Source organism: Bufo gargarizans, unplaced genomic scaffold (assembly GCF_014858855.1).
Source record: "Bufo gargarizans isolate SCDJY-AF-19 unplaced genomic scaffold, ASM1485885v1 original_scaffold_847_pilon, whole genome shotgun sequence".
Classification (NCBI taxonomy): Eukaryota; Metazoa; Chordata; class Amphibia; order Anura; family Bufonidae; genus Bufo; species Bufo gargarizans.
Genome location: NW_025334726.1, coordinates 90,001 through 117,140, shown reverse-complemented (window position 1 = coordinate 117,140; position 27,140 = coordinate 90,001). Strand labels below are relative to the sequence as shown.

General features: G+C 49.3%; 1 protein-coding gene across 3 annotated transcripts in view; it reads right to left on the bottom strand.

Annotated features, from left to right (window-relative positions):
- The window catches only part of ARFIP2 (ADP ribosylation factor interacting protein 2), a 79,442-nt gene that overhangs the window by 32,032 nt on the left and 20,270 nt on the right, over positions 1 to 27,140 (bottom strand). For 2 of the 3 annotated variants that reach the window (XM_044275074.1, XM_044275076.1), the window contains exons 2-3: positions 12,811 to 12,916; positions 11,860 to 11,968 (exon numbers count right to left, since the gene is read on the bottom strand). In XM_044275074.1, the coding sequence (XP_044131009.1) occupies positions 11,860 to 11,968; positions 12,811 to 12,909 (208 nt within the window). In that variant the 5' untranslated portion in view covers positions 12,910 to 12,916. Of the gene's footprint in view, positions 1 to 11,859; positions 11,969 to 12,810; positions 12,917 to 20,610; positions 20,853 to 27,140 lie in introns of those variants that run through there. The other variant, XM_044275075.1, reaches the window with a different exon arrangement.

Sequence of the window (27,140 nt, the reverse complement as noted above, 5' to 3'; positions counted from 1 at the left end):
ATCCATCACTAGAATACACATCATATCCTCTACTCTCCATCATGGTGATCTCCATTACTTCCAACCCTAGAACACAACATCATATCCTCCACACCCTCCATCATGGTGATCTTCATTACATCCATCACTGGAACACGACATCATATCCTCCACCCCCTCCATCACAGTGATCTTTATTACTTCCATCACTAGAACACATCATATCCTCTACACCCTCCATCATAGTGATCTCCATTACTTCCAACCCTAGAACACAACATCATATCCTCCACACCCTTCATCATGGTGATCTCAATTACATCCATCACTAAAACACTACTGTGACGGACTGAACCGTCACTGGGGCTGCTTGAGAAGCCTGAGGGCCAGCCTCCTTGCTACGGACCCAGAAATATGGAGACCCCCCTCAGACCTTTTGGGGTTAACTCTGCACTGAGATTCCCACTGATTGTGTTAGTAAGGGGATTAAGATAGCTGACTCTAGAAGTAGCCGACTCTGGTGTAGATGAGTAGATCACCCTATGATACACTCAGGAGATAATCCCATCACATATGTCTCCTCTCTCCCTATTCATTCATTATGGAGGGTGGGGAGATGTCTGTTTGCATGTTGTTCATGGTTGATTGCTTTATGTTGTTAGACTTCTTAAACTGTATATATACTGAGTTGGTCTTCAATAAGGAGAGTTCCCGTTTTACCCTCAACATAGAGTCTCATCTCATGTGTGGGGGGAACAGCTATATTTACTCTGGGGATTGCCATTGGTATTATACTCCCCTGGGATTACAACACGGTTCTACCCACTGGAAGTTGGATCCTGGTCTTGGGCCCAGGGTGGGTTGAAGACGGCAAGACTCAACCAAGCTGCGGTGGTTTGTGGAGTCGGCAGTGATTACGGAGTCAAGTGGAGTGCTTGGAGCCCTCAGGAAGCACTAGGAGCATTCATCAACGGAGGTACCCAGTCGGGGTGCCAGGAGATCCGTTACAACTACATCATATCCTCTACACCCTCCATCATGGTGATCTCCATTACTTCCAACCCTAGAACACAACATCATATCCTCCACACCCTTCATCATGGTGATCTCCATTACTTCCAACCCTAGAACACGACATCATATCCTCCACACCCTTCATCATGGTGATCTCAATTACATCCATCGCTAGAACACAACATCATATCCTCTACACCCTCCATCATGGTGATCTCCATTACTTCCAACCCTAGAACACGACATCATATCCTCCACACCCTTCATCATGGTAATCTCAATTACATCCATCGCTAGAACACAACATCATATCCTCTACACCCTCCATCATGGTGATCTCCATTACTTCCAACCCTAGAACACGACATCATATCCTCCACACCCTTCATCATGGTGATCTCAATTACATCCATCGCTAGAACACAACATCATATCCTCTACACCCTTCATCACAGTGATCTTCATTACTTCTGTCACTAGAACACATCATATCCTCTACACCCTCCATCATGGTGATCTCCATTACTTCCAATCCTAGAACACAACATCATATCCTCCACACCCTCCAGCACAGTGATCTTCATTACTTCTGTCACCAGAACAGTACATCACATCCTCTACACCAGGGGTGGGGAACCTTTTTGCTGCCAAGGGCATTTTGGATATTTGTATAATTCAGGGGCCATACAAAACTCTCAACTTAAAAATTTGACTGCTGTATTTGGTCTAACATATAACTGACTAAGGGGTAAGTTACAGAAATTGGGCTTCAATTAAAAAAAATCTAGAACGCTGTATTTTTGCAGCACAAAATGGCGCCTGCACTATACATATTACAAATCGTACAGCCGCCATTTTGACTGAATGTTACATATTTAGTTCTTTATTTGGCATTAATGGCAGCCACACTAAACCCAGGGGGGTCCAGAGAGGGGTTCACCCAGCTTTCACTCTTTCTTCGTAACTGTCCCTGCCTTTGTCCCTTTCTCAGCCTCAGATCTGCCCCCCAACTCCATCTGCCTCAAATCAGCCTCCTATCAGACTCCCCAGCCTACATCAGCCTCAGATCAGACCCCTCATCAGACCCCCCCAGCTTTAGATCAGAACCCCATCAAACCTCCCAGCCTCAGATTAGACCCCAATCAGACCCTCCCTAGCTTCAGAACAGACCACTATCCGACCCCCAGCCTCAAATCAGACCCCCAGCCTCACATCACACCCCCATCATACCTCCCAGCCTCAGATTAGACCCCAATCAGACCCTCCCTAGCTTCAGATCAGACCACTATCTGACCCCCAGCCTCAGATCAGACACTCAGCCTCAGACCAGACCCCCAGCATCAGACCAGACCCCCATCAGACCCTCCCCAGCCTTAGGTCAGACCCCAAGCCTCAGATCAGACCTCCCAGACTCAGATTAGACCCCAATCAGACCCTCCCTAGCTTCAGATTAGCCCCCATCAGACCCCCCAGCCATAATGTAAGCAGTCATTAGCATTTTCACAATATGTTCTGGCAGGGGGCCGGGGACCACATGAAATGGTCCCCGCCGGAGGTTCCCCACCCCTGCTCTACACCCTCCTTTATGATGATCTCCAATACTTCCATTACTAGAAAAGGATATCATATCCTCTACGTCAAGGTTTCTCAACTCTGGTCCTCGGGACCCACCTACCAGTTATGTTTTCAGGATTTCCTTAGTATTGAGCAGGTGATATAATTAGTGTCCATGCATCAGGACTTACCACAGGTATTGATCTTGTGGGATATTCTCAAGTTCTGACCGGTAGGTGGGTCCCAAGTACCAGAGTTGAAAAAACCCTGGTCTACACCCTCCATCGTGGTGATCTTCATTACTTCTATAACTAGAACACATCATATCCTCCACACCCTCCATCATCATGGGGATCTCCATTTCTTCCATCACTATAATAGTATATGATAATGGGGATGTCTATTACTTCCACTACTAGATCACATGATATGCTCTAACCCTCCATCATACTGATCTCCATTACTTTCACCACTAGAACACTTCATATTCTCTACACCCTCCATCATGGTGATCTCCATTACATCCATCAATAGAACACAACATCACATCGTCTACACCCTCCATCATGGTGATCTCCATTACTCCCAACACTAGAACAGTACATCACATTCTCTACACCCTCCATCATGGTGATCTCCATTACTCCCAACACTAGAACAGTACATCACATCCTCTACACCCTCCATCATGGTGATCTCCATTACATCCATCAATAGAACACAACATCACATCCTCTACACCCTCCATCATGGTGATCTCCATTACTCCCAACACTAGAACAGTACATCACATCCTCTACACCCTCCATCATGGTGGTCTCCATTACATCCATCAATAGAACACAACATCACATCCTCTACACCCTCCATCATGGTGATCTCCATTACTCCCAACACTAGAACAGTACATCACATCCTCTACACCCTCCATCATGGTGATCTCCATTACATCCATCAATAGAACACAACATCACATCCTCTACACCCTCCATCATGGTGATCTCCATTACATCCATCAATAGAACACAACATCACATCCTCTACACCCTCCATCATGGTGATCTCCATTACTCCCAACACTAGAACAGTACATCACATCCTCTACACCCTCCATCATGGTGATCTCCATTACATCCATCAATAGAACACAACATCACATCCTCTACACCCTCCATCATGGTGATCTCCATTACTCCCAACACTAGAACAGTACATCACATCCTCTACACCCTCCATCATGGTGATCTCCATTACATCCATCAATAGAACACAACATCACATCCTCTACACCCTCCATCATGGTGATCTCCATTACTCCCAACACTAGAACAGTACATCACATCCTCTACACCCTCCATCATGGTGATCTCCATTACATCCATCAATAGAACACAACATCACATCCTCTACACCCTCCATCATAGTGATGTCCATTACTAGAATAGTACATCAGATCCTCTACACCCTCCATCATAGTGATCTCCATTACTAGAACAGTACATCATATGCTCTACACCCTCCATCATGGTGATCTCCATTACATCCATCAATAGAACACAACATCACATCCTCTACACCCTCCATCATGGTGATCTCCATTACTCCCAACACTAGAACAGTACATCACATCCTCTACACTCTCCATCATGGTGATCTCCATTACTCCCAACACTAGAACAGTACATCACATCCTCTACACCCTCCATCATGGTGATCTCCATTACTCCCAACACTAGAACAGTACATCACATCCTCTACACCCTCCATCATGGTGATCTCCATTACATCCATCAATAGAACACAACATCACATCCTCTACACCCTCCATCATAGTGATGTCCATTACTAGAATAGTACATCAGATCCTCTACACCCTCCATCATAGTGATCTCCATTACTAGAACAGTACATCATATGCTCTACACCAGAGGTGCACAACCTGCGGCCCGGGGGCCACATGCGACCCTGGATACCATTCTGTGCGGCCCCCAACCATCTGGTAACAGGCATGTATGCCTATGTCTTGTGGCTGCTCACATGTATTTTTCATGTATTTCTCCCATTAGATGGGAGTCCTGGAAGTGTAACTAGACATTAATAGTACATAATGTGTGTTCAATATGCCATAACTGCAATATTTCAGTTGCTAATACATGTTTAATTTTAATTTCATCCCTCATCATTAGTTCAGTCTGGCAATGTGGCCCCCAACCAGGAAACATTGTGCACCCCTGCTCTACACCCTCCATCATTGTGATCTCCATTACTTCCATCAATATAATCCAACATCACATCCTCCACACCCTCCATCATGGTGATCTCCATTACATCCATTACTAGAACAGTACATCATATGCTCTACACCCTCCATCATGGTGATCTCCATTACTTCCATTACTAGAACAGTACATCAGATCCTCTACACCCTCCATCATGGTGATCTCCATTACATCCATTACTAGAACAGTACATCATATGCTCTACACCCTCCATCATGGTGATCTCCATTACATCCATTACTAGAACAGTACATCAGATCCTCTACACCCTCCATCATGGTGATCTCCATTACATCCATTACTAGAACAGTACATCAGATCCTCCACACCCTCCATCATGGTGATCTCCATTACATCCATTACTAGAACAGTACATCAGATCATCTACACCCTCCATCATGGTGATCTCCATTACTAGAACAGTACATCATATGCTCTACACCCTCCATCATGGTGATCTCCATTACATCCATTACTAGAACAGTACATCAGATCCTCTACACCCTCCATCATAGTGATCTCCATTACATCCATTACTAGAACAGTACATCAGATCATCTACACCCTCCATCATGGTGATCTCCATTACTAGAACAGTACATCATATGCTCTACACCCTCCATCATGGTGATCTCCATTACTAGAATAGTACATCAGATCCTCTACACCCTCCATCATGGTGATCTCTATTACATCCATTACTAGAACAGTACATCAGATCCTCCACACTCTCCATCATGGTGATCTCCATTACTAGAACAGTACATCAGATCCTCCACACCCTCCATCATGGTGATCTCCATTACTAGAACAGTACATCAGATCCTCTACACCCTCCATCATGGTGATCTCCATTACATCCATTACTAGAACAGTACATCAGATCCTCTACACCCTCCATCATGGTGATCTCCATTACATCCATTACTAGAACAGTACATCAGATCCTCCACACCCTCCATCATGGTGATCTCCATTACATCCATTACTAGAATAGTACATCAGATCCTCTACACCCTCCATCATGGTGATCTCCATTACTAGAACAGTACATCAGATCCTCCACACCCTCCATCATGGTGATCTCCATTTCTTCCATCACTATAATAGTATATGATCATGGGGATGACCATTACTTCCACTACTAGATCACAGGATATGCTCTACACCCTCCATCATACTCATCTCCATTACTTCCACTACTAGACATGGCCTCACATCCTCATCACTATCCATCAGAATCAGGGATTTTGAGTCATTGTCAGTTTTGGGTGGAACTGGAAGAAATATACAGAATCAAAATAAAAAATAGTAAATTATTTTAAAGCAAAAATTCTATTGTAAATATATTTGATTATTCGTGGGATGAAGAACCGGATATCACCACTTGGTTGGCTTGCTGACTCCCCAGCCCTGATCGTAATAACTTTCACACCTTTGTCAGACCTATGTGTCGTCACTGTTACACAGTAAAACCAAACCCTGTGTTTGACCCCATGGCCCCACTGCATTTCATCGCTCGTCTACTTCTTGGTATGGTCACACTCGGTGGAATTTCCCATGTGAAGTTTCGTGCAATTCCACAGCAAAATTTGCAAAACACCCACAACAAAATCCACAAGGACTGCCTGCAGATTGGTGACAGATTTTGCAGTGGATCCCGCAGCGTGCAGGTGAGATCTGATAACTCTGCCATGGGTGTAATACAATGTGGATTTCCACCCGTAAATCAACAGCATATCCACCATGTGAGAAGATACTCTCTGAACACTGTTCACATCTTCACAGGCTTCAGCTCCAAGACATGAAGAGCCAACCTGAGGAGGAGAGTCTGCGCTGGAGACCTTGCCCTGAGGATATAACAGCTCGGAGCGGACACTAGTCTGAGATCCAAAGCCAGCATACCATGGGATCTCACATGTTTACCATAAGGAAGTGTCGGGACACGTGGCCCTCGATGAGCTCATGGAGATGAATCAGCTCTAGTGCAGACAGCCCAAATAAAGGAATTTTCCACATGAAGCCCTCGTTCCTGCAGGATCGTATGACCACAAACCTTTTGGTTCCAGCACAAATGCTCTCTACTAGTTACCGATGTTTATATTTTGACCATTTCTTATAATCTCCGGCCAGTTATCCAGGACTACACTCTGATGGAGTCCATCCAGCTGGCAAGTCCTTCATCAGCCTAAATCATTACTGGTTTTCTCACTCATTTTACCAATAACAGAGTGATATATTATAAGAAGCATGGCCTGCAGGAATGTAGGAGAGCGGCCCAGGACAATCAGAACCAAAGGAGGAGCGCAGCGAACCCAAGAGGAAGAGGACAGACATCTGTCGGAAACAGACAACCTTCATGGAGTCTCCGTGAAGAATGAAGAATAATCTGTAGGAGGCTCCTTACTTCTCATTACTATATTCAGCTGGGGGATAATCAGTGAGCACACACTCAGAACCTTATGACCGACCATCAATAAGCACATGCACCCGGTGCTCAAGACATCATCAAGGTGACAACTGCTCAGACACACAACATGGACATTAACACTCCCACCTTCACCATCATCTATATATCATACATTCTGCCAGTCACACACAGACACCGAGGTGACATCATCAGTATCCTTACATTCTGCCCGTCACATACAGACACCGAGGTGACATCATCAGTAGCCTTACATTCTGCCCGTCACACACAGACACCGAGGTGACATCATCAGTATCCTTACATTCTGCCCGTCACACACAGACACCGAGGTGACATCATCAGTATCCTTACATTCTGCCCGTCACACACAGACACCGAGGTGACATCATCAGTATCCTTACATTCTGCCCGTCACACACAGACACCGAGGTGACATCATCAGTATCCTTACATTCTGCCCGTCACACAGACACCGAGGTGACATCATCAGTATCCTTACATTCTGCCCTTCACACACAGACACCGAGGTGACATCATCAGTATCCTTACATTCTGCCCTTCACACCTACAGACACCGAGGTGACATCATCAGTATCCTTACATTCTGCCCTTCACACACACAGACACCGAGGTGACATCATCAGTATCCTTACATTCTGCCCGTCACACAGACACCGAGGTGACATCATCAGTATCCTTACATTCTGCCCATCACACACAGACACTGAGGTGACATCATCAGTATCCTTACATTCTGCCGGTCACACACAGACACCGAGGTGACATCATCAGTATCCTTACATTCTGCCCGTCACACAGACACCGAGGTGACATCATCAGTATCCTTACATTCTGCCCATCACACACAGACACTGAGGTGACATCATCAGTATCCTTACATTCTGCCCGTCACACACAGACACCGAGGTGACATCAGTATCCTTACATTCTGCCCGTCACACACAGACACCGAGGTGACATCATCAGTATCCTTACATTCTGCCCGTCACATACAGACACCGAGGTGACATCATCAGTATCCTTACATTCTGCCCGTCACACACACAGACACCGAGGTGACATCATCAGTATCCTTACATTCTGCCCGTCACACACAGACACCGAGGTGACATCATCAGTATCCTTACATTCTGCCCGTCACACACAGACACCGAGGTGACATCATCAGTATCCTTACATTCTGCCCGTCACACACAGACACCGAGGTGACATCATCAGTATCCTTACATTCTGCCCGTCACACACAGACACCGAGGTGACATCATCAGTATCCTTACATTCTGCCCGTCACACACAGACACCGAGGTGACATCATCAGTATCCTTACATTCTGCCCGTCACACACAGACACCGAGGTGACATCATCAGTATCCTTACATTCTGCCCGTCACACACAGACATCGAGGTGACATCATCAGTATCCTTACATTCTGCCCGTCACACACAGACATCGAGGTGACATCATCAGTATCCTTACATTCTGCCCGTCACACACAGACACCGAGGTGACATCATCAGTATCCTTACATTCTGCCCGTCACACAGACACCGAGGTGACATCATCAGTATCCTTACATTCTGCCCGTCACACACAGACACCGAGGTGACATCATCAGTATCCTTACATTCTGCCCGTCACACACAGACACCGAAGTGACATCATCAGTAGCCTTACATTCTGCCCGTCACACACAGACAACGAGGTGACATCATCAGTATCCTTACATTCTGCCCTTGACACACAGACAACGAGGTGACATCATCAGTATCCTTACATTCTGCCCGTCACACACAGACACCGAAGTGACATCATCAGTAGCCTTACATTCTGCCCGTCACACACAGACAACGAGGTGACATCATCAGTATCCTTACATTCTGCCCTTCACACACAGACAACGAGGTGACATCATCAGTATCCTTACATTCTGCCCGTCACACACAGACAACGAGGTGACATCATCAGTATCCTTACATTCTGCCCGTCACACACAGACATCGAGGTGACATCATCAGTATCCTTACATTCTGCCCGTCACATACAGACACCGAGGTGACATCATCAGTAGCCTTACATTCTGTCCGTCACACACAGATACCGAGGTGACATCATCAGTATCCTTACATTCTGCCCGTCACACACAGACACCGAGGTGACATCATCAGTATCCTTACATTCTGCCCCTCAGACAGAGACACCGAGGTGACATCATCAGTATCCTTACATTCTGCCCGTCACACAGACACCGAGGTGACATCATCAGTATCCTTACATTCTGCCCGTCACACACAGACACCGAGGTGACATCATCAGTATCCTTACATTCTGCCCGTCACACACAGACACCGAGGTGACATCAGTATCCTTACATTCTGCCCGTCACACAGACACCGAGGTGACATCATCAGTATCCTTACATTCTGCCCTTCACACACAGACAACGAGGTGACATCATCAGTATCCTTACAGTCTGCCCGTCACACACACAGATACCGAGGTGACATCATCAGTATCCTTACATTCTGCCCGTCACACACAGACACCGAGGTGACATCATCAGTATCCTTACAGTCTGCCCGTCACACACAGATAACGAGGTGACATCATCAGTATCCTTACATTCTGCCCGTACCCCCCAGACACCGAGGTGACATCATCAGTATCCTTACATTCTGCCCGTCACACACAGATAACGAGGTAACATCATCAGTATCCTCACATTCTGCCCGTCACACACAGACACCGAGGTGACATCATCAGTATCCTTACATTCTGCCCGTCACACACAGATACCGAGGTGACATCATCAGTATCCTTACATTCTGCCCGTCACACAGACACCGAGGTGACATCATCAGTATCCTTACATTCTGCCCGTCACACAGACACCGAGGTGACATCATCAGTATCCTTACATTCTGCCCGTCACACACAGACACCGAGGTGACATCATCAGTATCCTTACATTCTGCCCTTCACACACAGACAACGAGATGACATCATCAGTATCCTTACAGTCTGCCCGTCACACACAGATAACGAGGTGACATCATCAGTATCCTTACATTCTGCCCGTACCCCCCAGACACCGAGGTGACATCATCAGTATCCTTACATTCTGCCCGTCACACACAGATAACGAGGTAACATCATCAGTATCCTTACATTCTGCCCGTCACACACAGACACCGAGGTGACATCATCAGTATCCTTACATTCTGCCCGTCACACACAGATACCGAGGTGACATCATCAGTATCCTTACATTCTGCCCGTCAAACACAGATAACGAGGTGACATCATCAGTATCCTTACATTCTGCCCGTCACACACAGACACCGAGGTGACATCATCAGTATCCTTACATTCTGCTCGTCACACAGACACCGAGGTGACATCATCAGTATCCTTACATTCTGCCCCTCAGACAGAGACATCCAGACTCTCTTACCAGTCCCGGAGATACAGATGAGCCAGCCGGACTCTCTTACCACCCACCAGAGATACACATAGGCTGGCTGATCTCTCTTACCACCCCTGGAGATACACATGGGCCGGATAGACTCTCTTACCACCCCCAGAGATACACATTGGCCGGATAGACTCTCTTACCACCCCCAGAGATACACATTGGCCGGATAGACTCTCTTACCACCCCCAGGGATACACATGGGCCGGATAGACTCTCTTGCCACCTCTGGAGATACACATGGGCCGGATAGACTCTCTTACCACCCCCAGAGATACACATTGGCCGGATAGACTCTCTTACCACCCCCAGAGATACACATGGCCCGGATAGATTCTCTTGCTACCTCTGGAGATACACATGGGCCGGATAGACTCTCTTGCCACCTCTGGAGATACACATGGGCCGGATAGACTCTCTTACCACCCCCAGAGATACACATGGGCCGGATAGACTCTCTTACCACCCCCAGAGATACACATGGGCCGGATAGACTCTCTTACCACCCCCAGAGATACACATGGCCCGGATAGACTCTCTTACCACCTCTGGAGATACACATGGGCCGGATAGACTCTCTTACTACCCCCAGAGATACACATGGGCCGGATAGACTCTCTTACCACCCCCAGAGATACACATGGGCCGGATAGACTCTCTTACCACCCCCAGAGATACACATGGCCCGGATAGACTCTCTTACCACCTCTGGAGATACACATGGGCCGGATAGACTCTCTTACTACCCCCAGAGATACACATGGCCCGGATAGACTCTCTTACCACCTCTGGAGATACACATGGGCCGGATAGACTCTCTTACTACCCCCAGAGATACACATGGCCCAGATAGACTCTCTTACCACCCCCGGAGATACACATGGCCCGGATAGACTCTCTTGCCACCTCTGGAGATACACATGGGCCGGATAGACTCTCTTACCACCCCCAGAGATACACATGGCCCGGATAGACTCTCTTACCACCCCCAGAGATACACATGGGCCGGATAGACTCTCTTACCACCCCCGGAGATACACATGGCCCGGATAGACTCTCTTACTACCCCTGGAGATGCACAAAGGGTGGACAGACAACCAGACTCGCTAACCTTTTAAGCTGCTTGTGGGAATGATTCCTTCTGTGGTTCCTCCGTAACCTCCAGACACGATGCTCGTCTCGTTTAGGTTGGGGCCCGATACCATGACTTGCTGCAGATCCTACAAACATCAGAGGAAAGACCTGAGATCAGTGCAGAGTGGGCAATCCAGGCACACAGAGCAGGAGCACATCACCCAGCTTTCCTACAGTACTGAATGCTTAATCTGCCAGCAGTACAAAACGAAGCAGACTGGCCATGCAGTTATCAGGAGAGCAGGCTGACAACCACGATGGGACATGCTCCTTGCTCTGACAATCTTGCCTCACTGACTTATGGCTGCAATACCAGAAGCAACCACGTAAAGGCAGGGCGCTCTAGGATGGCTCCCTCGAGACGTTCCCCTCTATTTCCCAGGATAATAACTGATTGCTAAAGGGGCAAATATGGAGAGATATCGGCATCAAAAGGAAGGACAATCTGCACAACTGCTCCCGTGCTGTATGTGGATTGTGTCAGCCACGAAGTGAACACCACGGCCCGGACGGGCAACTGTGTAGCATGCCACCACAGAAATATCCCGAAGCTGGAGAGCTCCTTAAAGGAGTGTTCAAGCATGTGCTCAGGATAAGCCATCAATGTCAGATTTTGGGGTACAGACAGCCGACACCCCACAGATCAGCTGTTCCCACCAGTCACCAGCTCTGTCCACTACACAATCAGTGGAGCCACTCGGAACCCCATCTGATACTGATGTCTAACCTGAGGCTACCAGTATTAAAATGCTGGATGTGGATGACAAGGAGCAGACCTCGCTGATACTGCCTCACACTCATCCTCTACAACCCCCATCATCCACACAGCTCAGTACGCCCTCAGGTATTCTCAGCTCTGTGCAGCGCCCGATATCTGATGGCTCTAACAGATGGACAATGTGCAGAACTGTCAGAATGTAGTCGTTACCTGCTCCAGACTCTCGTCCTCATTGATTGTCCTCGACACCCCGTTACTGCTGATGGGGATCTCCATGGTGGCCGCTTTGCTCATTATTCCTTCAGACATCGTGATCCTGCAATGAAGAAGAAGTGATCAAAGACCTGAAGGATCAGAGGACAGAACCTCAAAACCAGAGCTGCTCAGAAACATCTCAGGACCATCCTCAGCAACAACATAGGACAATCCCCAACTAGCTGCTGGCGGCCGCTTATCCCTACATGAGAATACAGAAACGAGCTTCATCAAACATATACTGTCCCGTATACTGTTGTGCTGCCCCTACATGTACACTGCTGCTGGCGACCACTTATCTATGCTGTGTACATGAGAGCATAGACATGAGCCTCATCATACGTATACTGTCCTGGGTACTGTTGTGCTGCCCCCTACATGTGCACTGCTGCTGGCGACCACTTATCTATGCTGTGTACATGAGAGCATAGACATGAGCCTCGTCATACGTATACCGTCCCGGATACTGTTGTGCTGCCCCTACATGTACACTGCTGCTGGCGACCACTTATCTATGCTGTGTACATGAGAGCATAGACATGAGCCTCATCATACGTATACTGTCCTGGGTACTGTTGTGCTGCCCCTACATGTACACTGCTGCTGGCGGCCACTTATCTCTGCTGTGTACATGGGAGCACTGACATGAGCCTCATCATACGTATACTGTCCTGTATACTGTTGTGCTGCCCCCTACATGTGCACTGCTGCTGGCGACCACTTATCTCTGCTGTGTACATGAGGGCAAACATATGAGCCTCATCATACGTATACTGTCCTAGGTACTGTTGTGCTGCCCCTACATGTGCACTGCTGCTGGCGGCCACTTATCTCTGCTGTGTACATGAGAACACAGACATGAGCCTCATCATACGTATACTGTCCTGGGTACTGTTGTGCTGCCCCCTACATGTGCACTGCTGCTGGCGACCACTTATCTCTGCTGTTAACATGAGAGCAAACACATGAGCCTCATCATACGTATACTGTCCTAGGTACTGTTGTGCTGCCCCTACATGTACACTGCTGCTGGCGGCCACTTATATCTGCTGTGTACATGAGAGCACTGACATGAGCCTCGTCATACGTATACCGTCCCGGATACTGTTGTGCTGCCCCTACATGTACACTGCTGCTGGCGGCCACTTATCTCTGCTGTGTACATGAGAGCACTGACATGAGCCTCGTCATACATATACCGTCCCGTATACTGTTGTGCTGCCCCTACATGTGCACTGCTGCTGGCGATCACTTATCTCTGCTGTGTACATGAGGGCAAACACATGAGCCTCATCATACGTATACTGTCCTAGGTACTGTTGTGCTGCCCCTACATGTGCACTGCTGCTGGCGGCCACTTATCTCTGCTGTGTACATGAGAACACAGACATGAGCCTCATCATACGTATACTGTCCTGGGTACTGTTGTGCTGCCCCCTACATGTGCACTGCTGCTGGCGACCACTTATCTCTGCTGTGTACATGAGAACACAGACATGAGCCTCATCATACGGATACTGTCCTGGGTACTGTTGTGCTGCCCCCTACATGTGCACTGCTGCTGGCGACCACTTATCTCTGCTATGTACATGAGAGCAAACACATGAGCCTCATCATACGTATACTGTCCTAGGTACTGTTGTGCTGCCCCTACATGTACACTGCTGCTGGCGGCCACTTATATCTGCTGTGTACATGAGAGCACTGACATGAGCCTCGTCATACGTATACCGTCCCGGATACTGTTGTGCTGCCCCTACATGTACACTGCTGCTGGCGACCACTTATCTCTGCTGTGTACATGAGGGCACAGAAATGAGCCTCATCATACGTATACTGTCCTGGGTACTGTTGTGCTGCCCCCTACATGTGCACTGCTGCTGGCGGCCACTTATCTCTGCTGTGTACATGAGAGCACTGACATGAGCCTCGTCATACATATACCGTCCCGTATACTGTTGTGCTGCCCCTACATGTACACTGCTGCTGGCGACCACTTATCTCTGCTGTGTACATGAGGGCACAGAAATGAGCCTCATCATACGTATACTGTCCTGGGTACTGTTGTGCTGCCCCCTACATGTACACTGCTGCTGGCGACCACTTATCTCTGCTGTGTACATGAGAGCACTGACAAGAGCCTCATCATACGTATACTGTCCTGGGTACTGTTGTGCTGCCCCATACATGTACACTGCTGCTGGCGACCACTTATCTCTGCTGTGTACATGAGAGCACTGACAAGAGCCTCATCATACGTATACTGTCCTGGGTACTGTTGTGCTGCCCCCTACATGTACACTGCTGCTGCTGCCGACCACTTATCTCTGCTGTGTACATGAGGGCAAACACATGAGCCTCATCATACGTATACCGTCCTGTATACTGTTGTGCTGCCCCCTACATGTGCACTGCTGCTGGCGACCACTTATCTACGCTGTGTACATGGGAGCACAGACATGAGCCTCATCATACGTATACTGTCCTAGGTACTGTTGTGCTGCCCCCTACATGTACACTGCTGCTGGCGACCACTTATCTCTGCTGTGTACATGAGGGCAAACATATGAGCCTCATCATACGGATACTGTTGTGCTGCCCCCGACCACTTATCTCTGCTGTGTACATGAGAACACAGACATGAGCCTCGTCATACGTATACCGTCCCATATACTGTTGTGCTGCCCCTACATGTGCACTGCTGCTGGCGACCACTTATCTCTGCTGTGTACATGGGAGCACAGACATGAGCCTCATCATACGTATACTGTCCTAGGTACTGTTGTACTGCCCCCTACATGTACACTGCTGCTGGCGACCACTTATCTCTGCTGTGTACATGAGGGCAAACATATGAGCCTCATCATACGGATACTGTTGTGCTGCCCCCGACCACTTATCTCTGCTGTGTACATGAGAACACAGACATGAGCCTCGTCATACGTATACCGTCCCATATACTGTTGTGCTGCCCCTACATGTGCACTGCTGCTGGCGACCACTTATCTCTGCTGTGTACATGGGAGCACAGACATGAGCCTCATCATACGTATACTGTCCTAGGTACTGTTGTGCTGCCCCCTACATGTACACTGCTGCTGGCAACCTCTTATCTCTGCTGTGTACATGAGAACACAGACATGAGCCTCGTCATACGTATACTGTCCTGGGTACTGTTGTGCTGCCCCATACATGTACACTGCTAAGCTGCTCAATGTGGGCGGGGCTACAGAGTGACTGACAGCTCAAATGTGTGCAGCAATAGGCAATACGTACACGTGTATTACGAGGGAGGGGGCACCGTGTATTTACGAGGGGGGGAGCCCCGTGTGTTACGAAGGGGGGGAGCCCCGTGTGTTACGAAGGGGGGGGAGCCCCGTGTGTTACGAAGGGGGGGGAGCCCCGTGTGTTACGAAGGGGGGGGGGGCCCCGTGTGTTACGAAGGGGGGGGGGGCCCCGTGTATTACGAAGGGGGGGGGAGCCCAGTGTATTAGGAAGGGGGGGAGCCCCGTGTATTACGAAGGGGGGGAGCCCCGTGTATTACGAAGGGGGGGAGCCCCGTGTATTACGAAGGGGGGGAGCCCCGTGTATTACGAAGGGGGGGAGCCCCGTGTATTACGAAGGGGGGGGGCCCCGTGTATTACGAAGGGGGGGGCCCCGTGTATTACGAAGGGGGGGGCCCGTGTATTACGAAGGGGGGGGCCCCGTGTATTAGGAAGGGGGGGAGCCCCGTGTATTAGGAAGGGGGGGGAGCCCCGTGTATTAGGAAGGGGGGGAGCCCCGTGTATTAGGAAGGGGGGGAGCCCCGTGTATTAGGAAGGGGGGGAGCCCCGTGTATTAGGAAGGGGGGGAGCCCCGAGTATTAGGAAGGGGGGGAGCCCCGTGTATTAGGAAGGGGGGGAGCCCCGTATATTAGGAAGGGGGGGAGCCCCGTATATTAGGAAGGGGGGGAGCCCCGTATATTAGGAAGGGGGGGAGCCCCGTATATTAGGAAGGGGGGGAGCCCCGTGTATTAGGAAGGGGGGGGAGCCCCTTGTATTAGGAAGGGGGGGGAGCCCCGTGTATTATAAAGGGTAGGGAGCCCCGTGTATTATAAAGGGTAGGGAGCCCCGTGTACTATAAAGGGTAGGGAGCCCCGTGTATTAGGAAGGGGAGGGGGCCGTGTATTACGAGGGGGGAGATGGACACACAGTGTCGGGCGAGTGAGGCTGGGTAATCATTTTCCAGGATGCAGTAAGTGGCAGAACAGGTTGTTCAGTAAACAGGGAGGAGGAGACGGGGATGCAGGTGACTGCGCAGGAATGTGTCTGCACAGGACACAAATACCCTGCACTGGGCTAACTGCCTGTCCGCATGATCACACAATGCAGACTAAGACCACTTTCACACATCAGTGTTTGGTCAGTGATTTCCATCAGCAATTGTGACTTAAAACCAGGAGCGGAGCCTCCACCGAGATCAGGTGTAATGGACGGATCTGCTGATGTTCTGGGCTTTTGCCCTAAACCTGGGTTTGGCTCAGAATTACTGAAGGAAATCACTGAACGAAAACTGATCCAACACTGACAGTGTGTAAGCGGCCTTATATATATATAATACCTGTGCACCACTATACACAGAGAGCACATGTGCACGACTATACACATAGGATATCCAGGAAGCTCTATATGTCCATGTTATGTGTGCACTGCACCGACATGCTGTACACACAACACCTGTGCACCACCATACACACTCGATATTACAGGGAGCGCTGTGTCCACACCATGAACATGCACATATAACACCTGTGCACCACCATACACACTCGATATTACAGGGAGTGCTGTGTCCACACCATGAACATGCACACTGTACACACACATATAACACCTGTGCACCACCATACACACTCGATATTACAGGGAGCGCTGTGTCCACACCATGAACATGCACACTGTACACACTCATATAACACCTGTGCACCACCATACACACTCGATATTACAGGGAGCGCTGTGTCCACACCATGAACATGCACACTGTACACACACACATATAACACCTGTGCACCACCATACACACCCGATATTACAGGGAGCGCTGTGTCCACACCATGAACATGCACACTGTACACACACATATAACACCTGTGCACCACCATACACACTCGATATTACAGGGAGCTCTGTGTCCACACCATGAACATGCACACTGTACACACACATATAACACCTGTGCACCACCATACACACTCGATATTACAGGGAGCGCTGTGTCCACACCATGAACATGCACACTGTACACACACATATAACACCTGTGCACCACCATACATACTCGATATTACAGGGAGCTCTGTGTCCACACCATGAACATGCACACTGTACACACACATATAACACCTGTGCACCACCATACACACTCGATATTACAGGGAGCGCTGTGTCCACACCATGAACATGCACACTGTACACACACATATAACACCTGTGCACCACCATACACACTCGATATTACAGGGAGCGCTGTGTCCACACCATGAACATGCACACTGTACACACACAACACCTGTGCACCACCATACACACTCGATATTACAGGGAGCGCTGTGTCCACACCATGAACATGCACACTGTACACACACATATAACACCTGTGCACCACCATACACACTCGATATTACAGGGAGCGCTGTGTCCACACCATGAACATGCACACTGTACACACACATATAACACCTGTGCACCACCATACACACTCGATATTACAGGGAGCGCTGTGTCCACACCATGAACATGCACATATAACACCTGTGCACCACCATACACACTCGATATTACAGGGAGCTCTGTGTCCACACCATGAACATGCACACTGTACACACACATATAACACCTGTGCACCACCATACACACTCGATATTACAGGGAGCGCTGAGTCCACACCATGAACATGCACACTGTACACACACATATAACACCTGTGCACCACCATACACACTCGATATTACAGGGAGCTCTGTGTCCACACCATGAACATGCACACTGTACACACACATATAACACCTGTGCACCACCATACACACTCGATATTACAGGGAGCGCTGTGTCCACACCATGAACATGCACACACACATGTAACACCTGTGCACCACCATACACACTCGATATTACAGGGAGCGCTGTGTCCACACCATGAACATGCACACTGTACACACACAACACCTGTGCACCACCATACACACCCGATATTACAGGGAGCGCCGCTGTGTCCACACCATGAACATGCACACTGTACACACATGTAACACCTGTGCACCACCATACACACTCGATATTACAGGGAGCGCTGAGTCCACACCATGAACATGCACACTGTACACACACATATAACACCTGTGCACCACCATACACACTCGATATTACAGGGAGCGCTGTGTCCACACCATGAACATGCACACACACATGTAACACCTTGCACCACCATACACACTCGATATTACAGGGAGCGCTGTGTCCACACCATGAACATGCACACTGTACACACACAACACCTGTGCACCACCATACACACCCGATATTACAGGGAGCGCCGCTGTGTCCACACCATGAACATGCACACTGTACACACATGTAACACCTGTGCACCACCATACACACTCGATATTACAGGGAGCGCTGAGTCCACACCATGAACATGCACACTGTACACACACATATAACACCTGTGCACCACCATACACACTCGATATTACAGGGAGCGCTGTGTCCACACCATGAACATGCACACTGCACACACACAACACCTGTGCAACCACCATACACACTCGATATTACAGGGAGCGCTGTGTCCACACCATGAACATGCACACTGTACACACACATGTAACACCTGTGCACCACCATACACACTCGATATTACAGGGAGCGCTGTGTCCACACCATGAACATGCACACACACATGTAACACCTGTGCACCACCATACACACTCGATATTACAGGGAGCGCTGTGTCCACACCATGAACATGCACACACACATGTAACACCTGTGCACCACCATACACACTCGATATTACAGGGAGCGCTGTGTCCACACCATGAACATGCACACACACATGTAACACCTGTGCACCACCATACACACTCGATATTACAGGGAGCGCTGTGTCCACACCATGAACATGCACACTGTACACACACATATAACACCTGTGCACCACCATACACACTCGATATTACAGGGAGCGCTGTGTCCACACCATGAACATGCACACACACATGTAACACCTGTGCACCACCATACACACTCGATATTACAGGGAGCGCTGTGTCCACACCATGAACATGCACACTGTACACACACATGTAACACCTGTGCACCACCATACACACTCGATATTACAGGGAGCGCTGTGTCCACACCATGAACATGCACACTGTACACACACAACACCTGTGCACCACCATACACACTCGATATTACAGGGAGCGCTGTGTCCACACCATGAACATGCACACTGTACACACACATGTAACACCTGTGCACCACCATACACACCCGATATTACAGGGAGCGCCGCTGTGTCCACACCATGAACATGCACACTGTACACACACAACACCTGTGCACCACCATACACACCCGATATTACAGGGAGCGCCGCTGTGTCCACACCATGAACATGCACACTGTACACACACATGTAACACCTGTGCACCACTATAAACGTCTATATAAACATATATCACTCTACACAGAGATCTCCACTTACCTGCAGCGTCATATCAGGACATCCTGTCATCTGCTCACATAGCCCAGAGTCAGCACTCAGCAGAGCACGCCCATAATACCTGTTCACACCCAGACCCCTCCTCACCTGGGGATCACAGCCCAGAGTCAGCACTCAGCAGAGCACGCCCACAATACCTGTTCACACCCAGACTCCTCCTCACCTGGGGATCACAGCCCAGAGTCAGCACTCAGCAGAGCACGCCCACAATACCTGTTCACACCCAGACTCCTCCTCACCTGGGGATCACAGACCAGAGTCAGCACTCAGCAGAGCACGCCACAATACCTGTTCACACCCAGACTCCTCCTCACCTGGGGATCACAGCCCAGAGTCAGCACTCAGCAGAGCACGCCCACAATACCTGTTCACACCCAGACTCCTCCTCACCTGGGGATCACAGCCCAGAGTCAGCACTCAGCAGAGCACGCCCACAATACCTGTTCACACCCAGACTCCTCCTCACCTGGGGATCACAGCCCAGAGTCAGCACTCAGCAGAGCACGCCCACAATACCTGTTCACACCCAGACCCTCCTCACCTGGGAGATCACAGCCCAGAGTCAGCACTCAGCAGAGCACGCCCACAATACCTGTTCACACCCAGACTCCTCCTCACCTGGGGATCACAGCCCAGAGTCAGCACTCAGCAGAGCACGCCCACAATACCTGTTCACACCCAGACCCCTCCTCACCTGGGGATCACAGCCAGAGTCAGCACTCAGCAGAGCACGCCCACAATACCTGTTCACACCCAGACTCCTCCTCACCTGGGGATCACAGCCCAGAGTCAGCACTCAGCAGAGCACGCCCACAATACCTGTTCACACCCAGACTCCTCCTCACCTGGGGATCACAGCCCAGAGTCAGCACTCAGCAGAGCACGCCCACAATACCTGTTCACACCCAGACTCCTCCTCACCTGGGGATCACAGCCCAGAGTCAGCACTCAGCAGAGCACGCCCACAATACCTGTTCACACCCAGACTCCTCCTCACCTGGGGATCACAGCCCAGAGTCAGCACTCAGCAGAGCACGCCCACAATACCTGTTCACACCCAGACTCCTCCTCACCTGGGGATCACAGCCCAGAGTCAGCACTCAGCAGAGCACGCCCACAATACCTGTTCACACCCAGACTCCTCCTCACCTGGGGATCACAGCCCAGAGTCAGCACTCAGCAGAGCACGCCCACAATACCTGTTCACACCCAGACCCCTCCTCACCTGGGGATCACAGCCCAGAGTCAGCACTCAGCAGAGCACGCCCACAATACCTGTTCACACCCAGACTCCTCCTCACCTGGGATCACAGCCCAGAGTCAGCACTCAGCAGAGCACGCCCACAATACCTGTTCACACCCAGACCCCTCCTCACCTGGGGATCACAGCCCAGAGTCAGCACTCAGCAGAGCACGCCCACAATACCTGTTCACACCCAGACTCCTCCTCACCTGGGGATCACAGCCCAGAGTCAGCACTCAGCAGAGCACGCCCACAATACCTGTTCACACCCAGACTCCTCCTCACCTGGGGATCACAGCCCAGAGTCAGCACTCAGCAGAGCACGCCCACAATACCTGTTCACACCCAGACTCCTCCTCACCTGGGGATCACAGCCCAGAGTCAGCACTCAGCAGAGCACGCCCACAATACCTGTTCACACCCAGACTCCTCCTCACCTGGGGATCACAGCCCAGAGTCAGCACTCAGCAGAGCACGCCCACAATACCTGTTCACACCCAGACCCTCCTCACCTGGGGATCACAGCCCAGAGTCAGCACTCAGCAGAGCACGCCCACAATACCTGTTCACACCCAGACCCCTCCTCACCTGGGGATCATAGCCCAGAGTCAGCACTCAGCAGAGCACGCCCACAATACCTGTTCACACCCAGACTCCTCCTCACCTGGGGATCACAGCCCAGAGTCAGCACTCAGCAGAGCACGCCCACAATACCTGTTCACACCCAGACTCCTCCTCACCTGGGGATCACAGCCCAGAGTCAGCACTCAGCAGAGCACGCCCACAATACCTGTTCACACCCAGACTCCTCCTCACCTGAGGATGACAGCCCAGAGTCAGCACTCAGCAGAGCACGCCCACAATACCTGTTCACACCCAGACTCCTCCTCACCTGAGGGATGACAGCCCAGAGTCAGCACTCAGCAGAGCACACGCACAATACCTGTTCACACCCAGACCCTCCTCACCGGGGATCACAGCCCAGAGTCAGCACTCAGCAGAGCACGCCCACAATACCTGTTCACACCCAGACCCCTCCTCACCTGGGGATCACAGCCCAGAGTCAGCACTCAGCAGAGCACGCCCACAATACCTGTTCACACCCAGACCCCTCCTCACCTGGGGATCACAGCCCAGAGTCAGCACTCAGCAGAGCACGCCCACAATACCTGTTCACACCCAGACTCCTCCTCACCCGGGGATCACAGCCCAGAGTCAGCACTCAGCAGAGCACGCCCACAATACCTGTTCACACCCAGACTCCTCCTCACCTGGGGATCACAGCCCAGAGTCAGCACTCAGCAGAGCACGCCCACAATACCTGTTCACACCCAGACTCCTCCTCACCTGGGGATCACAGCCCAGAGTCAGCACTCAGCAGAGCACGCCCAAAATAGCTGTTCACACCCAGACTCCTCCTCACCTGAGGATGACAGCCCAGAGTCAGCACTCAGCAGAGCACGCCCACAATACCTGTTCACACCCAGACTCCTCCTCACCCGGGGATCACAGCCCAGAGTCATCACTCAGCAGAGCACGCCCACAATAACCTGTTCACCACCCAGACTCCTCCTCACCCGGGGATCACAGCCCAGAGTCAGCACTCAGCAGAGCACGCCCACAATACCTGTTCAACACCCAGACCCCTCCTCACCTGGGGATCACAGCCCAGAGTCGCACTCAGCAGAGCACGCCCACTAATACCTGTTCACACCCAGACCCCTCCTCACCTGTGGATCACAGCCCAGAGTCAGCACTCAGCAGAGCACGCCCAAATACCTGTTCACACCCAGACTCCTCCTCACCTGAGGATGCACAGCCCAGAGTCAGCACTCAGCAGAGCACGCCCACAATACCTGTTCACACCCAGACTCCTCCTCACCCGGGATCACAGCCCAGAGTCAGCACTCAGCAGAGCACGCCCACATACCTGTTCACACCCAGACTCCTCCTCACCTGGGGATCACAGCCCAGAGTCAGCACTCAGCAGAGCACGCCCACAATACCTGTTCACACCCAGACTCCTCCTCACCTGGGGATCACAGCCCAGAGTCAGCACTCAGCAGAGCACGCCCACAATACCTGTTCACACCCAGACTCCTCCTCACCCGGGGATCACAGCCCAGAGTCAGCACTCAGCAGAGCACGCCCATAATACCTGTTCACACCCAGACTCCTCCTCCCCCGGGGATCACAGCCCAGAGTCAGCACTCGGCAGAGCACGCCCACAATACCTGTTCACACCCAGACCCCTCCTCACCTGGGGATCACAGCCCAGAGTCAGCACTCAGCAGAGCACGCCCACAATACCTGTTCACACCCAAGTGCTGAGGTGGTGGCGATACATAGATGATATTTTTGTCTTGTGGACGGGCACGATTGCCGATTTACATTTGTTTCACAGATATCTGAACAGCTTGATCCCAGATATACAATTCACTTTGGAATTTTCACCGAGTGAGTTGCATTTTCTGGATGTTAACGTTAAACACAGTTGCAAACTGAGGTCTATACAAAACCCACTGACCGCAACTCCGTCCTGAGGTATGACAGTGCTCATCCCCGGACGATGGTGCGGTCACTGCCGTATAGCCAGTTTACCAGAGTTAAGAGGATAGTCAGTGACACATCTACACTTGTAAATATTCTCTAAAAAGGATGACACAATCTTTTAAACAGAGATGTTATCCAGCATCTGTTTTACAACAAAAACGGAACCGCATCAACCTGAGAGAGAGAAGTGATTTATTTCAGGGCACTAAGAGGGACCAATTGCAAAGAATACCCTTCGTATCAACCTTTTGTGAAGTTAGTACACAAGTAGGTAAAATTATCAACAAACATTGGCCGATTTTAGGCACTGAATACAAGAATACTCCTGAACTTTGCAACAGACCTATATTGTCGTACAAAAGAGCCAGTAATCTTAAAGATAAACTGGTTAAGAACGACATAGGCACACAAAAGGGTGCACATCAGTCATTTCTAGCTCCAAAAAAGTGTGGCAGCTACCCGTGCCTTCACTGTGTAAATTGCAGGTACATGGTGAAGGGGCGTGACTTTATCCATCCAAAAAGTGGGATCGCATATTCTCTTAAGTTTTATTTAACTTGCGACTCCAGTTTTGTTATATATGTCCTATGGTGTCCTTGTAAGCTTCTGTACGTGGGGGAGACCACATGCGATTTTAAATCCCGCTTTAATCAACACCGTTTTTCAATACGGAAAAAACGGAAGGACCTGCCAGTCTCACACCACTTCGTGGACATGGGACATGGAGAAAGTGATCTAAAATTTATGATCATAGACCATGTCCCATTGCCCCGTACAGGAGGAAATCGTATAAAGATCCTAAAAAAACGGGAATCAGAGTGGATCTTTAAATTACAAACTATTAAACCGAGCGGTTTAAACGTGGAATATAAACCATGGTTGTTCATATGATTGCGCATATTTTCCTGTCCTTTTCAGTTTCAGTGATGGGAAATTCGATATGTTTTTAACTAAATATATTTGGATAATATATTTTTTAATTCACTTCTTTCTCACACACAGGACCTATGGATGGAAGGGCCTAGCTCAGCAGGAGACCAGATGCTCAGGATACGTGCGCTTTATCCCGAACTCAATTATATTTATCTCTATATTCACATTGATGCGCTTCTGTATGCGTTTTTTCCCTCCACTAATTATAGCTAACATTGGATGTATTCAGTTGTCTAGGGGTTAATATAGGAATTGTTAGGGCAACGGCGGCCGCTGTTCCCCTACCTCCTGTTTGCACATTCCGGAAGATGGTGCATCGTATGATAGCACATCTTCTGGTTGTGCACCCGGACAAACTATCCTGTACCATGTTATGCTATACACATTGCCCTTGATACTCGCTGAAGCGCTTCATTCATTTACATTGTCTATGACGTGAGGATCACGTGATGCACGAAGGTGAACACGTGACCGCTCCTTCAGTGACGTCACGGACATGCGCAATCCACGAGACGCATCACCATGAAATGTTGTATCCACCTGAGCTCGCCTGCTTCCATGCCTGGCTCCTTTATGATTTGTCCACACAGGTGACAATTATACACTGTAAATTATCACTTGACCTTAATAATGTTATATTCATTGTACCGAAGGCTTGATATATTGGAAGTATATGTATTCATGTATTTGGCAACGTTGTCTTTCCGATATGATGTCCGGATGCACCTGTATGAATTGACTTATATCTTAATTTTCACTTTTTGTTTGAGTATCACTTATGTTTGTTAATGTGACATGACCACAAATACCCACAACTGCATTTGATGTATTGCTTGAAAATGGTCCCAGCAAGCGGCCGAAACGTCGCTGCTTGGGTGAATAAAGGATCCCACATCTTTCACCTTACGGACGTGCTGCGGTGTATTTATTCTCCTATATATATATACAGCTCTGTATACATCACATGACCCGGCCTGTATCCCCGTTTTATATATATATATACAGCTCTGTATACATCACATGACCCGGCCTGTATCCCCGGTGTTATATATATATATACAGCTCTGTATACATCACATGACCCGGCCTGTATCCCCGGTGTTATATATATATATATATATATATATATACACAGCTCTGTATACATCACATGACCCGGCCTGTATCCCCGGTGTTATATATATATATATAGCAGCTCTGTACACATCACATGACCCGGCCTGTATCCCCGGTGTTATATATATATTATATACAGCTCGGTAGACATCACATGACCCGGCCTGTATCCCCGGTGTTATATATATATACAGCTCTGTATACATCACATGACCCGGCCTGTATCCCGTGTTATATATATATATATATATATATATATATACAGCTCTGTATACATCACATGACCCGCCTGTATCCCCGGTGTTATATATATATATACAGCTCTGTATACATCACATGACCCGCCTGTATCCCCGGTGTTTATATATAGATATATATATATACAGCTCTGTATACATCACAGTGAACCCGCCTGTATCCCCGGTGTTATAATATATATATATATATATACAGCTCTGTACACATCACATGACCCGGCCTGTATCCCCGGTGTTATATATATACATATACAGCTCTGGATACATCACATGACCCGCCTGTATCCCCGTGTTATATATATATTATATATATATATACACAGCTCTGTATACATCACATGACCCGGCCTGTATCCCCGGGTTATATATATTATATATATAATATACAGCTCTGTACACATCACATGACC